We start from the raw sequence: 20874 nt of genomic DNA on the forward strand, positions 1-20874 counted from the left end.
AAACCCTGTGGTCAACAACAAAGTTGCTGATTAGTACAATTTGTATACTCAGGCACACATCCAGCTAATATTCATTCACCGCCTTCTGTGTTTTGTAACGTATAACCAGTATTTATTAAATAGTGTTCATTCCTTCATGGTAAATCTTCTACTATAGTTCATATTATAACTTCTCAATGTCCAAGATAAGCCTTTACGGCATCCACGCCAAGCCAACACGTGTTTCGTCAGGGATATCTCCCACCAGACTTCATCAGGGCTGTAATTTTACATAACATGATACATAGCTTAGTACATCATGTTCATATTTTGGCTGTTCTTCTCCTTACCTGTGGTGCTTAGTGGAGATCAATATATTACACGTGAGATCTGATATTCCTTCTCTGTGAATGGTTTGATTGGCAACTATTTAGTGTTTCCTATATTTAAAGTCTTGTGTAATCAATTTTATTGTGTATATTATTATTTATTGTATATTATTTTTTGTTATTTGTTGAGTACCTTAATCCCATATTACAGTTCACCCTGTGTACATGCACACACATATGAATATTTAAATTATTTGACTGTGGTATGGACTGACCTTCTCTTGTACTAGATCACCTGTTTTCAATCAATTTGGTGGTTATTCTGACCATAAACTTCCTCTTTATATACTGTTAACCACGATGCCCTGTGTTTATTATGCTCTGTTTATCTGTAATTATAAATTACATGATCCTGCCATTAAAACTCCTTTTTATTATTCTTTATTGCTCCTTTCTATTCTAAGAAAACTATTCTACCATGTAGATAAATGATTACTACTCTTACAGGTGTACATCCTGGTTCCTCACAGGGAAGAAGGCCGTGTCCATTAAATCGCTAATATATTATTGGAGTTTCATAATGCTCACATTTGGAAGTACGTTGTTATCTATAGCCAACAAGTAGCGTGACAAACTTGTTTCAAGATATCCCTTTCCTCGAACATCTTAGTATCGAAAAGTATTGTTACAATAAGCTTTTTCAATGCACTTACCTATTTACTTTGTTCCGATCCAAATTTCGCTCTGCCGATGCGAGTACGCTCATCTAAACCGATTTGGTTACCGCTCGACAGTTAAATATCTATCTCTGAGTGACGTGCGTGTGAGTCGTCGTCTGCCTAGTTAAACCTACTTTCATATCAATTATCGTCCTTTCAATTATAAACATAAAGAAAGGACCAAATAGTAAAGCTTTGTGAACTATGTTGTTTATTTCCTGTATCTATCATGAACTGATATGCCTGCTTATTCCAATGAATATGGGAGCAAAAATATTTATGTATTTCAATATAGTTATACACACACTATAGCTATTTGGTACATGTATATCAGGGGTATGAATAGTATTAAGTCCCTGCCCACTCCCACTCCTCCTATAGTTGCTGATACATTTTAATACGTTTTCGCTCATATGCACTTTATATTCTACTATGTGAAAATACTATATTTGAAGTATCAGTCTTAGATTAATAATGGCAACTTATTATTTTTAGGCACTATCTGAAGTTGATATATCTGTATGCCTATTTGTTAATAATAAACTGCATTATTTTCTATATAAATATGTGTGTGCATGTACCCAAAGGGTACCATGTTGTCCATGTTGCGTCTAAATTTCATCTGTTGAATCCTATCTTACATGTTCAATATTACTTAGCATGTTATACTACCTCCATCAAACTCCCCAAAAATATTCTAACTCATGATCTGTGTTCAGACCTTCCACCGCTTGTAATTTCATGATCCATAATGATTCCCTACGTCTCAGATGCAGGTCTCTATTACCTCCCCTGGGGTCAACAGGAATGTGTTGCAAACCAAAACAAATTATATTCTTGTGTATATTCTGAATAGCACATGACTGTACATGTTGTGCAATTGGGTGTCTATCATCCATTTGCTTCAACTCTCTTAAGTGTTCACCAATTCTTATTCTCAAGGGACGTATTGTGCTGCCAACATATATACGTTCACATTTACATATGATGATGTATATTGCATATTTTGTTCCACAAGTCATGTGTGATCTTAATTTATAAATGTTACCACTTCCATCAACATATTCTTTCATGCCATGACAAGCCCATTTACATACCCCACACTGACCACATTTAAAAAAAAACTTGATTCATTTCAGTGAGCCAATTTTCATTTCTCTTAGGTTTCGGATAATTTCAACACAACACATTTCTTAATGATCTTCCTCTTTTATATGTAATTTCCGGACCTGACAAAGTGAAAGCATTCAAAATAGCGTCCTGTTTAAGAATGTTCCAGTGTCGTTTCATCATTCTCTTCATTACATATGCAGGGTCTGTATTATCCGCGATCAGTCGTATTCTTTGTCTTCCTCTCGAGATTTCTTGTGGGGTAATGAGGTCTCTGTTCTCTTGTTTTTTTTAATCCTTTTTTGTGCATCCTTAATCATATTTGTGTTATATCCTCTTTGCTCAAAACGTAGTGTCATATCCTGTAAACATTCTTCAAAGTCTATGTCCCATCTCGCCGTTACCAACTCCCCAAATGGGATTACTTGTATCTGGTGCTTTGGGTGGCCAACAATGGACTGAGTATGGGGCCCCATAGTGATTTAAGTAATCAGTTGAAATGCCATCCTGTATGCCAGTGTATGTGGCATGCACCGGCTCCTACTACCTATAGTAACCCCCAGGTACTTATACTGCACTACAGTGTCACTACAGTTTTCAGTTTCTCACCATTTATATGCCAAGAACATTAGATGCTACTCATGGCTTAGCTGTGGCTATGGACATCTGCCCGACATACTCCAACCAGCCCAGCTGCTCTAGCCGGCAGAGCTCTGGCTAAGGGTAAGGCTCTTCCGCCTACTCTGATCGCCCTAGCTCTGGCTAAGGGTAAGGCTCTTCCGCCTACTCAGATCACCCTAGCTGTGGCTAAGTGAAGGGTCTCCCTGCCTGCTCTAACCGGCCTAGCTGTGGCTAAGGGAAGGGTCTCTCACCTACTCTAATCACCGCAGCTGTGGCAAAGGGAAGGGTCTCTCACCTACTCTAATCACCGTAGCTGTGGCAAAGGGAAGGGTCTCCCACCTGCTCTAACCGGCCTAGCTGTGGCTAAGGGAGGGGTCTCCCACCTGCTCTAAGCGGCCTAGCTGTGGCTAAGGGAAGGGTCTCCCACCTGCTCTAAGCTGCATAGCTGTGGCTAAGGGAACAGTCTCCCACCTACTCTAAACCACCATAGCTGTGGCAAAGGGAAGGATCTCCCACCTGCTTTAACTGGTCTAGCTGTGGCTAAGGGAAGGGTCTCCCACCTGCTCTAATCGGCCTAGCTGTGGCAAAGGGAAGGGTCTCCCACCTGCTCTAACCTGCCTAGCTGTGGCTAAGGGAAGGGTCTCCTACCTGCTCTAACCTGCCTAGCTGTGGCTAAGGGAGGGGTCTCCTACCTGCTCTAACCTGCCTAGCTGTGGCTAAGGGAGGGGTCTCCCACCTGCTCTAACCTGCATAGCTGTGGCTAAGGGAAAAGTCTCCCACCTACACTAATCACCATAGCTGTGGCAAAGGGAAGGTTCTCCCACCTGCTTTAACTGGCCTAGCTGTGGCTAAGGGAGGAGTCTCCCACCTGCTCTAACCTGCCTAGCTGTGGCAAAGGGAAGGGTCTCCCACCTGCTCGAACCTGCCTAGCTGTGGCAAAGGGAAGGGTCTCCCACCTACTCTAACCTGCCTAGCTGTGGCTAAGGGAAGGGTCTCCTACCTGCTCTAACCTGCCTAGCTGTGGCTAAGGGAGGGGTCTCCCACCTGCTCTAACCTGCCTAGCTGTGGCTAAGGGAGGGGTCTCCCACCTGCTCTAACCTGCATAGCTGTGGCTAAGGGAAGGGTCTCCCACCTGCTCTAACCGGCCTAGCTGTGGCTAAGGGAAGGGTCTCCCACCTGCTCTAATCGGCCTAGCTGTGGCAAAGGGAAGGGTCTCCCACCTGCTCTAACCTGCCTAGCTGTGGCTAAGGGAAGGGTCTCCTACCTGCTCTAACCTGCCTAGCTGTGGCTAAGGGAGGGGTCTCCTACCTGCTCTAACCTGCCTAGCTGTGGCTAAGGGAGGGGTCACCCACCTGCTCTAACCTGCATAGCTGTGGCTAAGGGAAGGGTCTCCCATCTGCTCTAAGCGGCCTAGCTGTGGCTAAGGGAACGGTCTCTCACCTACTCAAACACCATAGCTGTGGCAAAGGGAAGGGTTTCCCACCTGCTCTAACCGGCCTAGCTGTGGCAAAGGGAAGGGTCTCCCACCTGCTCTAACCGGCCTAGCTGTGGCAAAGGGAAGGGTCTCTCGCCAGCTGTAACCGGCCTACCTGTGGCTAAGGGAAGGGTCTCCCACCTGCTCTAACCTGCCTAGCTGTGGCTAAGGGAAGGGTCTCCCACCTTCTCTAACCGGCCTAGCTGTGGCAAAGGGAAGGGTCTCCCGCCTACTCTGATCGCCCTAGCTGTGGCTAAGGGAAGGGTCTCCCACCTGCTCTAACCTGCCTAGCTGTGGCTAAGGGAAGGGTGTCCCACCTTCTCTAACCGGCCTAGCTGTGGCAAAGGGAAGGGTCTCCCGCCTACTCTGATTGCCCTAGCTGTGGCTAAGGGAAGGGTCTCCCACCTGCTCTAACCTGCCTAGCTGTGGCTAAGGGAAGGGTCTCCCACCTGCTCTAACCGGCCTAGCGGTGGCAAAGGGAAGGGTCTCCCGCCAGCTGTAACCTGCATAGCTGTGGCTATGGGAAGGGTCTCCTACCTGCTCTAACCTGCCTAGCTGTGGCTAAGGGAGGGGTCTCCCACCTGCTCTAACCTGCCTAGCTGTGGCTAAGGGAAGGGTCTCCTACCTGCTCTAACCTGCATAGCTGTGGCTAAGGGAGGGGTCTCCTACCTGCTCTAACCTGCCTAGCTGTGGCTAAGGGAGGGGTCTCCCACCTGCTCTAACCTGCATAGCTGTGGCTAAGGAAAGGGTCTCCCATCTGCTCTAAGCGGCCAAGCTGTGGCTAAGGGAACGGTCTCTCACCTACTCTAATCACCATAGCTGTGGCAAAGGGAAGGGTTTCCCACCGGCTCTAACCGGCCTAGCTGTGGCAAAGGGAAGGGTCTCCCACCTGCTCTAACCGGCCTAGCTGTGGCAAAGGGAAGGGTCTCCCGCCAGCTGTAACCGGCCTAGCTGTGGCTAAGGGAAGGGTCTCCCACCTGCTCTAACCTGCCTAGCTGTGGCTAAGGGAAGGGTCTCCCACCTTCTCTAACCGGCCTAGCTGTGGCAAAGGGAAGGGTCTCCCGCCTACTCTGATCGCCCTAGCTGTGGCTAAGGGAAGGGTCTCCCACCTGCTCTAACTTGCCTAGCTGTGGCTAAGGGAAGGGTCTCCCACCTGCTCTAAGCGGCCTAGCTGTGGCTAAGGGAAGGGTCTCCCACCTGCTCTAACCTGCCTAGCTGTGGCTAAGGGAAGGGTGTCCCACCTTCTCTAACCGGCCTAGCTGTGGCAAAGGGAAGGGTCTCCCGCCTACTCTGATCGCCCTAGCTGTGGCTAAGGGAAGTGTCTCCCACCTGCTCTAACCTGCCTAGCTGTGGCTAAGGGAAGGGTCTCCCACCTGCTCTAACCGGCCTAGCTGTGGCAAAGGGAAGGGTCTCCCGCCAGCTGTAACCTGCATAGCTGTGGCTAAGGGAAGGGTCTCCTACCTGCTCTAACCTGCCTAGCTGTGGCTAAGGGAGGGGTCTCCCACCTGCTCTAACCTGCATAGCTGTGGCTAAGGGAAGGGTCTCCCATCTGCTCTAAGCGGCCTAGCTGTGGCTAAGGGAACGGTCTCTCACCTACTCTAATCACCATAGCTGTGGCTAAGGGAAGGGTCTCCCACCTGCTCTAACCGGCCTAGCTGTGGCAAAGGGAAGGGTCTCCCGCCAGCTGTAACCTGCATAGCTGTGGCTAAGGGAAGGGTCTCCTACCTGCTCTAACCTGCCTAGCTGTGGCTAAGGGAGGGGTCTCCCACCTGCTCTAACCTGCATAGCTGTGGCTAAGGGAAAGGTCTCCCACCTTCACCAAACCTGCCTAGCTGTGGCTAAGGGAAGGGTCTCCCACCTGCTCTAACCGGCCTAGCTGTGGCAAAGGGAAGGGTCTCCCGCCAGCTGTAACCTGCATAGCTGTGGCTAAGGGAAGGGTCTCCTACCTGCTCTAACCTGCCTAGCTGTGGCTAAGGGAGGGGTCTCCCACCTGCTCTAACCTGCATAGCTGTGGCTAAGGGAAGGGTCTCCCATCTGCTCTAAGCGGCCTAGCTGTGGCTAAGGGAACGGTCTCTCACCTACTCTAATCACCATAGCTGTGGCTAAGGGAAGGGTTTCCCACCTGCTCTAACCGGCCTAGTTGTGGCAAAGGGAAGGGTCTCCCACCTGCTCTAACCGGCCTAGCTGTGGCAAAGGGAAGGGTCTCCCGCCAGCTGTAACCTGCATAGCTGTGGCTAAGGGAAGGGTCTCCTACCTGCTCTAACCTGCCTAGCTGTGGCTAAGGGAGGGGTCTCCCACCTGCACTAACCTGCATAGCTGTGGCTAAGGGAAGGGTCTCCCACCTGCTTTAACTGGCCTAGCTGTGGCTAAGGGAGGAGTCTCCCACCTGCTCTAACCTGCCTAGCTGTGGCAAAGGGAAGGGTCTCCCACCTGCTCTAACCTGCCTAGCTGTGGCAAAGGGAAGGGTCTCCCACCTGCTCTAACCTGCCTAGCTGTGGCTAAGGGAAGGGTCTCCTACCTGCTCTAACCTGCCTAGCTGTGGCTAAGGGAGGGGTCTTCCACCTGCTCTAACCTGCCTAGCTGTGGCTAAGGGAGGGGTCTCCCACCTGCTCTAACCTGCATAGCTGTGGCTAAGGGAAGGGTCTCCCACCTGCTCTAACCGGCCTAGCTGTGGCTAAGGGAAGGGTCTCCCACCTGCTCTAATCGGCCTAGCTGTGGCAAAGGGAAGGGTCTCCCACCTGCTCTAACCTGCCTAGCTGTGGCTAAGGGAAGGGTCTCCTACCTGCTCTAACCTGCCTAGCTGTGGCTAAGGGAGGGGTCTCCTACCTGCTCTAACCTGCCTAGCTGTGGCTAAGGGAGGGGTCTCCCACCTGCTCTAACCTGCATAGCTGTGGCTAAGGGAAGGGTCTCCCATCTGCTCTAAGCGGCCTAGCTGTGGCTAAGGGAACGGTCTCTCACCTACTCTAATCACCATAGCTGTGGCAAAGGGAAGGGTTTCCCACCTGCTCTAACCGGCCTAGCTGTGGCAAAGGGAAGGGTCTCCCACCTGCTCTAACCGGCCTAGCTGTGGCAAAGGGAAGGGTCTCTCGCCAGCTGTAACCGTCCTAGCTGTGGCTAAGGGAAGGGTCTCCCACCTGCTCTAACCTGCCTAGCTGTGGCTAAGGGAAGGGTCTCCCACCTTCTCTAACCGGCCTAGCTGTGGCAAAGGGAAGGGTCTCCTGCCTACTCTGATAGCCCTAGCTGTGGCTAAGGGAAGGGTCTCCCACCTGCTCTAACCTGCCTAGCTGTGGCTAAGGGAAGGGTCTCCCACCTGCTCTAAGCGGCCTAGCTGTGGCTAAGGGAAGGGTCTCCCACCTGCTCTAACCTGCCTAGCTGTGGCTAAGGGAAGGGTCTCCCACCTGCTCTAACCGGCCTAGCTGTGGCAAAGGGAAGGGTCTCCCGCCAGCTGTAACCTGCATAGCTGTGGCTAAGGGAAGGGTCTCCTACCTGCTCTAACCTGCCTAGCTGTGGCTAAGGGAGGGGTCTCCCACCTGCTCTAACCTGCATAGCTGTGGCTAAGGGAAGGGTCTCCCATCTGCTCTAAGCGGCCTAGCTGTGGCTAAGGGAACGGTCTCTCACCTACTCTAATCACCATAGCTGTGGCTAAGGGAAGGGTTTCCCACCTGCTCTAACCGGCCTAGCTGTGGCAAAGGGAAGGGTCTCCCACCTGCTCTAACCGGCCTAGCTGTGGCAAAGGGAAGGGTCTCCCGCCAGCTGTAACCTGCATAGCTGTGGCTAAGGGAAGGGTCTCCTACCTGCTCTAACCTGCCTAGCTGTGGCTAAGGGAGGGGTCTCCCACCTGCACTAACCTGCATAGCTGTGGCTAAGGGAAGGGTCTCCCACCTGCTTTAACTGGCCTAGCTGTGGCTAAGGGAGGAGTCTCCCACCTGCTCTAACCTGCCTAGCTGTGGCAAAGGGAAGGGTCTCCCACCTGCTCTAACCTGCCTAGCTGTGGCAAAGGGAAGGGTCTCCCACCTGCTCTAACCTGCCTAGCTGTGGCTAAGGGAAGGGTCTCCTACCTGCTCTAACCTGCCTAGCTGTGGCTAAGGGAGGGGTCTTCCACCTGCTCTAACCTGCCTAGCTGTGGCTAAGGGAGGGGTCTCCCACCTGCTCTAACCTGCATAGCTGTGGCTAAGGGAAGGGTCTCCCACCTGCTCTAACCGGCCTAGCTGTGGCTAAGGGAAGGGTCTCCCACCTGCTCTAATCGGCCTAGCTGTGGCAAAGGGAAGGGTCTCCCACCTGCTCTAACCTGCCTAGCTGTGGCTAAGGGAAGGGTCTCCTACCTGCTCTAACCTGCCTAGCTGTGGCTAAGGGAGGGGTCTCCTACCTGCTCTAACCTGCCTAGCTGTGGCTAAGGGAGGGGTCTCCCACCTGCTCTAACCTGCATAGCTGTGGCTAAGGGAAGGGTCTCCCATCTGCTCTAAGCGGCCTAGCTGTGGCTAAGGGAACGGTCTCTCACCTACTCTAATCACCATAGCTGTGGCAAAGGGAAGGGTTTCCCACCTGCTCTAACCGGCCTAGCTGTGGCAAAGGGAAGGGTCTCCCACCTGCTCTAACCGGCCTAGCTGTGGCAAAGGGAAGGGTCTCTCGCCAGCTGTAACCGTCCTAGCTGTGGCTAAGGGAAGGGTCTCCCACCTGCTCTAACCTGCCTAGCTGTGGCTAAGGGAAGGGTCTCCCACCTTCTCTAACCGGCCTAGCTGTGGCAAAGGGAAGGGTCTCCTGCCTACTCTGATAGCCCTAGCTGTGGCTAAGGGAAGGGTCTCCCACCTGCTCTAACCTGCCTAGCTGTGGCTAAGGGAAGGGTCTCCCACCTGCTCTAAGCGGCCTAGCTGTGGCTAAGGGAAGGGTCTCCCACCTGCTCTAACCTGCCTAGCTGTGGCTAAGGGAAGGGTCTCCCACCTGCTCTAACCGGCCTACCTGTGGCAAAGGGAAGGGTCTCCCGCCAGCTGTAACCTGCATAGCTGTGGCTAAGGGAAGGGTCTCCTACCTGCTCTAACCTGCCTAGCTGTGGCTAAGGGAGGGGTCTCCCACCTGCTCTAACCTGCATAGCTGTGGCTAAGGGAAGGGTCTCCCATCTGCTCTAAGCGGCCTAGCTGTGGCTAAGGGAACGGTCTCTCACCTACTCTAATCACCATAGCTGTGGCTAAGGGAAGGGTTTCCCACCTGCTCTAACCGGCCTAGCTGTGGCAAAGGGAAGGGTCTCCCACCTGCTCTAACCGGCCTAGCTGTGGCAAAGGGAAGGGTCTCCCGCCAGCTGTAACCTGCATAGCTGTGGCTAAGGGAAGGGTCTCCTACCTGCTCTAACCTGCCTAGCTGTGGCTAAGGGAGGGGTCTCCCACCTGCACTAACCTGCATAGCTGTGGCTAAGGGAAGGGTCTCCCACCTGCTTTAACTGGCCTAGCTGTGGCTAAGGGAGGAGTCTCCCACCTGCTCTAACCTGCCTAGCTGTGGCAAAGGGAAGGGTCTCCCACCAGCTCTAACCTGCCTAGCTGTGGCAAAGGGAAGGGTCTCCCACCTGCTCTAACCTGCCTAGCTGTGGCTTAGGGAAGGGTCTCCTACCTGCTCTAACCTGCCTAGCTGTGGCTAAGGGAGGGGTCTTCCACCTGCTCTAACCTGCCTAGCTGTGGCTAAGGGAGGGGTCTCCCACCTGCTCTAACCTGCATAGCTGTGGCTAAGGGAAGGGTCTCCCACCTGCTCTAACCGGCCTAGCTGTGGCTAAGGGAAGGGTCTCCCACCTGCTCTAATCGGCCTAGCTGTGGCAAAGGGAAGGGTCTCCCACCTGCTCTAACCTGCCTAGCTGTGGCTAAGGGAAGGGTCTCCTACCTGCTCTAACCTGCCTAGCTGTGGCTAAGGGAGGGGTCTCCTACCTGCTCTAACCTGCCTAGCTGTGGCTAAGGGAGGGGTCTCCCACCTGCTCTAACCTGCATAGCTGTGGCTAAGGGAAGGGTCTCCCATCTGCTCTAAGCGGCCTAGCTGTGGCTAAGGGAACGGTCTCTCACCTACTCTAATCACCATAGCTGTGGCAAAGGGAAGGGTTTCCCACCTGCTCTAACCGGCCTAGCTGTGGCAAAGGGAAGGGTCTCCCACCTGCTCTAACCGGCCTAGCTGTGGCAAAGGGAAGGGTCTCTCGCCAGCTGTAACCGGCCTAGCTGTGGCTAAGGGAAGGGTCTCCCACCTGCTCTAACCTGCCTAGCTGTGGCTAAGGGAAGGGTCTCCCACCTTCTCTAACCGGCCCAGCTGTGGCAAAGGGAAGGGTCTCCCGCCTACTCTGATCGCCCTAGCTGTGGCTAAGGGAAGGGTCTCCCACCTGCTCTAACCTGCCTAGCTGTGGCTAAGGGAAGGGTCTCCCACCTGCTCTAAGCGGCCTAGCTGTGGCTAAGGGAAGGGTCTCCCACCTGCTCTAACCTGCCTAGCTGTGGCTAAGGGAAGGGTGTCCCACCTTCTCTAACCGGCCTAGCTGTGGCAAAGGGAAGGGTCTCCCGCCTACTCTGATTGCCCTAGCTGTGGCTAAGGGAAGGGTCTCCCACCTGCTCTAACCTGCCTAGCTGTGGCTAAGGGAAGGGTCTCCCACCTGCTCTAACCGGCCTAGCGGTGGCAAAGGGAAGGGTCTCCCGCCAGCTGTAACCTGCATAGCTGTGGCTAAGGGAAGGGTCTCCTACCTGCTCTAACCTGCCTAGCTGTGGCTAAGGGAGGGGTCTCCCACCTGCTCTAACCTGCCTAGCTGTGGCTAAGGGAGGGGTCTCCTACCTGCTCTAACCTGCCTAGCTGTGGCTAAGGGAGGGGTCTCCCACCTGCTCTAACCTGCATAGCTGTGGCTAAGGAAAGGGTCTCCCATCTGCTCTAAGCGGCCAAGCTGTGGCTAAGGGAACGGTCTCTCACCTACTCTAATCACCATAGCTGTGGCAAAGGGAAGGGTTTCCCACCTGCTCTAACCGGCCTAGCTGTGGCAAAGGGAAGGGTCTCCCACCTGCTCTAACCGGCCTAGCTGTGGCAAAGGGAAGGGTCTCCCGCCAGCTGTAACCGGCCTAGCTGTGGCTAAGGGAAGGGTCTCCCACCTGCTCTAACCTGCCTAGCTGTGGCTAAGGGAAGGGTCTCCCACCTTCTCTAACCGGCCTAGCTGTGGCAAAGGGAAGGGTCTCCCGCCTACTCTGATCGCCCTAGCTGTGGCTAAGGGAAGGGTCTCCCACCTGCTCTAACTTGCCTAGCTGTGGCTAAGGGAAGGGTCTCCCACCTGCTCTAAGCGGCCTAGCTGTGGCTAAGGGAAGGGTGTCCCACCTTCTCTAACCGGCCTAGCTGTGGCAAAGGGAAGGGTCTCCCGCCTACTCTGATCGCCCTAGCTGTGGCTAAGGGAAGGGTCTCCCACCTGCTCTAACCTGCCTAGCTGTGGCTAAGGGAAGGGTCTCCCACCTGCTCTAACCGGCCTAGCTGTGGCAAAGGGAAGGGTCTCCCGCCAGCTGTAACCTGCATAGCTGTGGCTAAGGGAAGGGTCTCCTACCTGCTCTAACCTGCCTAGCTGTGGCTAAGGGAGGGGTCTCCCACCTGCTCTAACCTGCATAGCTGTGGCTAAGGGAAGGGTCTCCCATCTGCTCTAAGCGGCCTAGCTGTGGCTAAGGGAACGGTCTCTCACCTACTCTAATCACCATAGCTGTGGCTAAGGGAAGGGTTTCCCACCTGCTCTAACCGGCCTAGTTGTGGCAAAGGGAAGGGTCTCCCACCTGCTCTAACCGGCCTAGCTGTGGCAAAGGGAAGGGTCTCCCGCCAGCTGTAACCTGCATAGCTGTGGCTAAGGGAAGGGTCTCCTACCTGCTCTAACCTGCCTAGCTGTGGCTAAGGGAGGGGTCTCCCACCTGCACTAACCTGCATAGCTGTGGCTAAGGGAAGGGTCTCCCACCTGCTTTAACTGGCCTAGCTGTGGCTAAGGGAGGAGTCTCCCACCTGCTCTAACCTGCCTAGCTGTGGCAAAGGGAAGGGTCTCCCACCTGCTCTAACCTGCCTAGCTGTGGCAAAGGGAAGGGTCTCCCACCTGCTCTAACCTGCCTAGCTGTGGCTAAGGGAAGGGTCTCCTACCTGCTCTAACCTGCCTAGCTGTGGCTAAGGGAGGGGTCTTCCACCTGCTCTAACCTGCCTAGCTGTGGCTAAGGGAGGGGTCTCCCACCTGCTCTAACCTGCATAGCTGTGGCTAAGGGAAGGGTCTCCCACCTGCTCTAACCGGCCTAGCTGTGGCTAAGGGAAGGGTCTCCCACCTGCTCTAATCGGCCTAGCTGTGGCAAAGGGAAGGGTCTCCCACCTGCTCTAACCTGCCTAGCTGTGGCTAAGGGAAGGGTCTCCTACCTGCTCTAACCTGCCTAGCTGTGGCTAAGGGAGGGGTCTCCTACCTGCTCTAACCTGCCTAGCTGTGGCTAAGGGAGGGGTCTCCCACCTGCTCTAACCTGCATAGCTGTGGCTAAGGAAAGGGTCTCCCATCTGCTCTAAGCGGCCAAGCTGTGGCTAAGGGAACGGTCTCTCACCTACTCTAATCACCATAGCTGTGGCAAAGGGAAGGGTTTCCCACCTGCTCTAACCGGCCTAGCTGTGGCAAAGGGAAGGGTCTCCCACCTGCTCTAACCGGCCTAGCTGTGGCAAAGGGAAGGGTCTCTCGCCAGCTGTAACCGGCCTAGCTGTGGCTAAGGGAAGGGTCTCCCACCTGCTCTAACCTGCCTAGCTGTGGCTAAGGGAAGGGTCTCCCACCTTCTCTAACCGGCCTAGCTGTGGCAAAGGGAAGGGTCTCCCGCCTACTCTGATCGCCCTAGCTGTGGCTAAGGGAAGGGTCTCCCACCTGCTCTAACCTGCCTAGCTGTGGCTAAGGGAAGGGTCTCCCACCTGCTCTAAGCGGCCTAGCTGTGGCTAAGGGAAGGGTCTCCCACCTGCTCTAACCTGCCTAGCTGTGGCTAAGGGAAGGGTCTCCCACCTGCTCTAACCGGCCTAGCTGTGGCAAAGGGAAGGGTCTCCCGCCAGCTGTAACCTGCATAGCTGTGGCTAAGGGAAGGGTCTCCTACCTGCTCTAACCTGCCTAGCTGTGGCTAAGGGAGGGGTCTCCCACCTGCTCTAACCTGCATAGCTGTGGCTAAGGGAAGGGTCTCCCATCTGCTCTAAGCGGCCTAGCTGTGGCTAAGGGAACGGTCTCTCACCTACTCTAATCACCATAGCTGTGGCTAAGGGAAGGGTTTCCCACCTGCTCTAACCGGCCTAGCTGTGGCAAAGGGAAGGGTCTCCCACCTGCTCTAACCGGCCTAGCTGTGGCAAAGGGAAGGGTCTCCCGCCAGCTGTAACCTGCATAGCTGTGGCTAAGGGAAGGGTCTCCTACCTGCTCTAACCTGCCTAGCTGTGGCTAAGGGAGGGGTCTCCCACCTGCACTAACCTGCATAGCTGTGGCTAAGGGAAGGGTCTCCCACCTGCTTTAACTGGCCTAGCTGTGGCTAAGGGAGGGGTCTCCCACCTGCTCTAACCTGCATAGCTGTGGCTAAGGGAAGGGTCTCCCATCTGCTCTAACCGGCCTAGTTGTGGCTAAGGGAGGGGTCTCCCACCTGCTCTAACCTGCATAGCTGTGGCTAAGGGAAGGGTCTCCCATCTGCTCTAACCGGCCTAGCTGTGGCAAAGGGAAGGGTCTCCCGCCAGCTGTAACCTGCCTAGCTGTGTTTAAGTAAAGGGTTTCCGGCCAGCTGTAACCTGCCTAGCTGTGGCTAAGGGAAGATACCTACCCCCCCCCTCAATCCACGCCTGCTCTAATTGAGCTAGCTGTGGATAACTGGGGGTCCCCAGCTCCACCAACCAATGGCCCACGTAGTTTACACTTGGTGTCAGATGTCAGCCGGTGCATTACCACATACCAAGGCCACATGCAATCTATGATACTTGGAGAGACAGGGACATGACATGTTAGTGCACACACTGATACTGACTGCCATGTTTGATCTATACTCTCAATAAAGCAAACTTTAAAGAACGGATGTTACAATAATTAGGAGAAACTTGCCTCAATGCTCCCGGTGCACTTCGGCACTGAGGGGGCCGCACAGACAGGGCTGGACGCATAAGGCGATCAACCCATGGGAAGGAAAGCTCTAGAACATGTCAGAGCTAGAGCCCTAGACCGGTCTACCGGGCCCAGGAGCTCAGGCTGCCTCAGCTCACTCAGGGAGTGACCCTGCCAGATGGTGAGCTATGAACCGAGCAAACATCCGGGAGGCGGATGGGTAACTAGAGGGCGCAGGATCTGCCCAACCCAGGCTCCAGGTCCTACAAGGTTGTGGAGGACAGGTGGTCGCGGCACCTGCTGGTCTGGAAGAGACCCCAGGCATTTCACAACAGCCTTCACAGACTGCCTTCTTGGCGCTCCACTCATGACTGCGCCCTCATCCACTCCTGATCTTCACCCTCACTGCAGTCCAGTCCCAATTGCCACCCTTCAGAGATCTGGGACACCCCGCGGCTGTCCGGCCCTAAGGAAGGGGCGAGTTATCGAGCCAGACCCCCTTCCTCTACTTGAGCGGCTGATGGTGCAGCTGCGAAGAGCATCTACCGCATACGAGAGGAGGGAGGCCAATCCGGGTACAAGGATATTTTAAGGGGCGAATCTCCCATCTAGGATCAAATGGCCATGAACCCCCATCTTGTTATGGTGGAGGCTTCCGTTTTAGACTTCTCCACCTACTGCAACCTCATAGTTTGCAACCACGTGCACTACGACGACATGGCATGTATTAGTTTTCAAATTATGCACAACTGACCCTTACTCAAGGCACATGTGTGCAGAACCACCTGCCCCTTACCAGAAGTTCTTGCAAGAAGTGGCCGCCCATAGGGCTTCAGAGAGGTCCTGTGGCCTACAGCGGCCTTGTTTCCGACAGTGCTACTGCGGCATCTCACACCCTGTGAAATACTGTGGTATTTAAAGTGTGACTTGTGATTGACAAGTACAAAACACGTCACACTGTAGATGGCAACTGACCGGAAAAGACCAAGGAACAAGTTATGTTCCGTTACCGTGTGCGCATGTGGCTGTTTTGGATATGAAATCCCACCCGCCTCCCTCAGCCTGCATTCATACAGGTTACACTTTGGGGGGCTCCCAACAGTTCACAACTTTTACTGGGACCACCCTCCAGCCAAAAACTTCAAAGGGCCAACACCCATAATGCAGATGGGAAGGGGTTATCCCAGGCCTGCATGTAAAAAAGTTACAAAAGAATAAAATCCAGCAACTCCAGTGGACAATGGCACTGGATGTACACTGGAAACAGCTGCATCGTTTTATCCACACCGGTTCGTAACTAGGGAGTGTCCGTGTCATCCATGAAACGGATCTGGTAGAGAATGATCAATTCATTAACTGGACCATCTGGGCTGCAATCAGTCCACGCGCATATGTGCACTGCGTGTGCTCACTCTGCAAGAGTGGTGCATTCTGAGTGATACTGTTTTGTTTTGCTAATCAGACTAACACACCTGAAATCAATCATTTCTAGGTGTAAAGTTCAGGGCGGGAGACAATGTCTGTAATGACCTGGAGTGAGGTAGTCAGTCTATCACCAATAGCTGTGTTGCTTATTTTGGGTGAGAACGTTTTCCAAAAACGACCTGAGGATGGGTGGAATGCTGAACAATGAAAACACTCACCCCCAGTCACAAAGAAAAGATCTGGGTTTAATCCATCGTTTTTTTGCCCACCACGCCAACCCAGTTTGGAGTCAGCCATATCCAAATCCGTCTTGACCCTGATCTCCATGGGAACAGTCCAGCCTGAACTGCCAAGCCTGGGTCCAAACTGGAATGGCATGGGTAGCAAAAAGCGATGGATTTAGGCCCCGATCTCTGCACTGGGGGTGAATGGCTGACATTGTTCAGCATTCCGCCCATCACTTGTTCTTCTTGCTATTACAGTTTTCCAGCACATAAAATAAATGTAACGATGCAGTCGCTGCTCCTTGGTTCATTCTCTGTGGTGTTTGTGGCACAGCACATCCTGGGTGTGGAGGAGTCCCTACCAGTCCGCACTGGGCGACACTGGGTGGTGCTGGTGTGCAGAGAGGAGGCAAACCAATGAGAATAAGGCAGCACAAGGTGGATCATGGGGACCCCACGGGGCGTTAACACGAATGAAAGTGTAAATATGAGAGTTACGAAAAGTGAGACCCCAGACACTTTGCACCTCTCCTTGGACTGTCTCCAAACTAGAGCACGCTCTCACCTGCAGGTCACAAGTCTGAGTGCCACGTGCGTGCACTCTGGCTTGTACCTAGTAGAGATTAAATGCCCTGCGGCTAGCAGCATGTGGTTTATAGCGCTTTACAACCCCCCGCCTGTAGAATAAACAGGATGCTTCACAGAGCAGTGACCACATCTTGTTATATGATGTAAATCAGGGCGCTGTGTGCAAAAGGCAAGACAGACTGAATAAAGTACATCTGGGGAGCTGGGGCAGGCAACAGCCACCTGCCCACGCTGCCAGTCCTACAAGGCTCTGGGGTGAGGAGTCAACAGCCGTTTTGCCAGGGCACAAGGGCCCCACAATGATGGCAGACATGTCCGGATCACATATCAAGGACAGGGAAGTTTGACACAAACCAAAACACAATTAGATTGAGGAGCCCTCCCAATCCAAGATGGCCACAGAGTGTGCGCCCTAGCGCATGTCTGCAGTGCCTGTCCTGCCCACCTCAGGATACTACGATAACTCCACAAAGCGCACCCTCACAAGTGATTCCTGCTTACTACACATTGAGGCTTCGGCCTTCAGCCCATGATAAGTCTCTCCACCCACACTTAAGCTCTTGTTTGCATTTGGACTTGGATTGAATGGTTACCTCAATCGTAAACCATGATTCTGTGTAAGTGTTACTTATTTCAGAGACATCCATCCTGACTTATTCTTCATTCTTAGCACTAAAGACTTAAGCGAACACTGTATAGCGCCCCCAACCTCTTCCTGCTGGGACTTCTTTGTTAAAAGTGTAGTCTGTAGTTGACCTGGTATGAGCATGAGGGTGGGTGCTCCAGATGACAGAGGTGTCCACGCCCTGTTTGGGGCCCATAACAGTTTACGTACATCACCAGGCACTTTGAGCATGAGGGTGGGTGCTCCAGATGACAGAGGTGTCCATGTCCTGTTTGGGGCCCATAACAGTTTACGTACATCACCAGGCACTTTGAGCATGAGGGTGGGTGCTCCAGATGACAGAGGTGTCCATGTCCTGTTTGGGGCCCATAACAGTTTACGTACATCACCAGGCACTTTGAGCATGAGGGTGGGTGTTCCAGGTGACAGAGGTGTCCACATCCTGTTTGGGGCCCATAACAGTTTACGTATATCCCCAGGCACTCCGAGCATGAGGGTGGGTGCTCCAGGTGACGGAGGTGTCCACGTCCTGTTTGGGGCCCATAACAGTTTACGTACATCACCAGGCACTTTGAGCATGAGGGTGGGTGCTCCATGTGACAGAGGTGTCCACGCCCTGTTTGGGGCCCATAACAGTTTAAATACAACACCAGGCACTCTGAGCATGAGGGTGGGTGCTCCAGCAGACGGAGGTGTCCACGCCCTGTTTGGGGCCCATAACAGTTTACGTACATCACCAGGCACTCTGAGCATGAGGGTGGGTGCTCCAGCAGACGGAGGTGTCCACGCCCTGTTTGGGGCCCATAACAGTTTACGTACATCACCAGGCTCTCTGAGCATGAGGGTGGGTGCTCCAGGTGACGGAGGTGTCCACGCCCTGTTTGGGGCCCATAACAGTTTACGTACATCACCAGGCACTCCGAGCATGAGGGTGGGTGCTCAAGGTGACGGAGGTGTCCACCGTCCTGTTTGGGGCCCATAACAGTTTACGTACATCACCAGGCACTTTGAGCATGAGGGTGGGTGCTCCAGGTGACAGAGGTGTCCACACCCTGTTTGGGGCCCATAACAGTTTACGTACATCACCAGGCACTTTCAGCATGAGGGTGGGTGCTCCAGGTGACAGAGGTGTCCACGTCCTGTTTGGGGCCCATAACAGTTTACGTACATCACCAGGCACTCTGAGCATGAGGGTGGGTGCTCCAGCAGACAGAGGTATCCGTGCCCTGTTTGGGGCCCATAACAGTTTACGTACATCACCAGGCACTCCGAGCATGAGGGTGGGTGCTCCAGGTGACGGAGGTGTCCACGTCCTGTTTGGGGCCCATAACAGTTTACGTACATCACCAGGCACTTTGAGCATGAGGGTGGGTGCTCCAGGTGACAGAGGTGTCCACGCCCTGTTTGGGGCCCATAACAGTTTACGTACATCACCAGGCACTCCGAGCATGAGGGTGGGTGCTCCAGGTGACGGAGGTGTCCACGTCCTGTTTGGGGCCCATAACAGTTTACGTACATCACCAGGCACTTTGAGCATGAGGGTGGGTGCTCCAGGTGACAGAGGTGTCCACGCCCTGTTTGGGGCCATAACAGTTTACGTACATCACCAGGCTCTCATGAGCATGAGGGTGGGTGCTCCAGGTGACAGAGGTGTCCACACCCTGTTTGGGGCCCATAACAGTTTACGTACATCACCAGGCACTTTGAGCATGAGGGTGGGTGCTCCAGGTGACAGAGGTGTCCACGTCCTGTTTGGGGCCCATAACAGTTTACGTACATCACCAGGCACTCTGAGCATGAGGGTGGGTGCTCCAGCAGACAGAGGTATCCGTGCCCTGTTTGGGGCCCATAACAGTTTACGTACATCACCAGGCACTCCGAGCATGAGGGTGGGTGCTCCAGGTGACGGAGGTGTCCACGTCCTGTTTGGGGCCCATAACAGTTTACGTACATCACCAGGCACTTTGAGCATGAGGGTGGGTGCTCCAGGTGACAGAGGTGTCCACGCCCTGTTTGGGGCCCATAACAGTTTAGGTACATCACCAGGCACTCTGAGCATGAGGGTGGGTGCGCCAGACGACCGAGGTGTCCACGTCCTGTTTGGGGCCATAACAGTTTACGTACATCACCAGGCACTCCGAGCATGAGGGTGGGTGCTCCAGGTGACGGAGGTGTCCACGTCCTGTTTGGGGCCCATAACAGTTTACGTACATCACCAGGCACTTTGAGCATGAGGGTGGGTGCTCCAGGTGACAGAGGTGTCCACGCCCTGTTTGGGGCCCATAACAGTTTAGGTACATCACCAGGCACTCTGAGCATGAGGGTGGGTGCGCCAGACGACAGAGGTGTCCACGTCCTGTTTGGGGCCATAACAGTTTACGTACATCACCAGGCTCTCATGAGCATGAGGGTGGGTGCTCCAGGTGACGGAGCTGTCCACGTCCTGTTTGGGGCCCATAACAGTTTACGTACATCACCAGGCACTTTCAGCATGAGGGTGGGTGCTCCAGCAGACAGAGGTGTCCACGTCCTGTTTGGGGCCCATAACAGTTTACGTACATCACCAGGCACTCTGAGCATGAGGGTGGGTGCTCCAGCAGACAGAGGTATCCGTGCCCTGTTTGGGGCCCATAACAGTTTACGTACATCACCAGGCACTCCGAGCATGAGGGTGGGTGCTCCAGGTGACGGAGCTGTCCACATCCTGTTTGGGGCCCATAACAGTTTCCGTACATCACCAGACACTCAGCCCTACGCCTTTCTTCCTCTGTTTCAGCTCTTGGTTTTCTGTATCTTCAGTTTCTCATGACAAGCCTCACTAATAACTGAGCACCTCTACCCCACAGGTCCCGCCTTTGATGTGCTTGTCCTCAGCCTGGGGAACAAGGATGCCTCTGAAAGGCGGGAATGCGCCAAGAGTCACGCCAGCCTCCAGGTAGGAATCCTGGACTCAATAAACAGAGCATCACTCAGTCTCGCCTTCAAGACACCCAATATTCAAGTGACCAGTGGCAACTCAGTTCATGGCTTGTAAGCGGTATTATCATGAGACGGCATCAGGAATGCACCACCTTTTGTTCACAATCCCAGCCTGTCCACTCTGCCCCTTTATTAGATGCTCTACAGTTGTCTGTGTCGCTGAACATGACATTGGTCCAGTCATCCATCGCCTCGCGCACCCCAACATCCCAACACCAGCCCTTAATAAGGGATTAGAAGTTGGTTTACATCCAACAAGTGATACCTGAGCAACCATGGAGTTATGTCACCTCCAAGCGAGTAAGACCTGCTCTGTGACACTGGCTGAGCAAAGCATTCCCTACACAACTACAACACAATAAACTCACAGCAGCACAGGAAACCAAAAACACCAATCATAGGACATAAAATGCTTTTTGAAACAGAGAACTAAGTCGTAAAACCTAAAACTTACCCATTGCCTTTCTGCCGCCTCCTTCATTTGGCAGGTGAAAGCCACAGCAAACCTAGAAATAAAGTGAAGTCTAATCAAGAAAGGGGACTAATCAATATGTCAGATGGAGAGGAGCATTTATAAGGATGGTGTCAGCAGGTACCACTCGAGTTCACTCTGCCCCTCAGCCATCAGTCTCTCAGCCCTTTACTCACACTGCACTCCTGCAGCACTGAAGTAAACAAAAAAGTGATGGATGGATGCTTGAATTAATCTCAGCCACTGGTAATCACTCAGCCTTATCCCAGCCCACTATT

At 53.5% G+C, this 20874-nt stretch overlaps 1 protein-coding gene across 1 annotated transcript in view; it reads right to left on the reverse strand.

The window, feature by feature from the left end:
- Positions 1-20874, reverse strand: part of GLT1D1 (glycosyltransferase 1 domain containing 1) — a 472314-nt gene that overhangs the window by 301825 nt on the left and 149615 nt on the right. The window contains exon 4 of the mRNA XM_069215368.1: positions 20579-20630. Within this exon, the coding sequence (XP_069071469.1) occupies positions 20579-20630 (52 nt within the window). The remainder of the gene's footprint in view (positions 1-20578; positions 20631-20874) is intronic.

Source organism: Pleurodeles waltl, chromosome 11, assembly GCF_031143425.1.
Source record: "Pleurodeles waltl isolate 20211129_DDA chromosome 11, aPleWal1.hap1.20221129, whole genome shotgun sequence".
NCBI lineage: Eukaryota > Metazoa > Chordata > Amphibia > Caudata > Salamandridae > Pleurodeles > Pleurodeles waltl.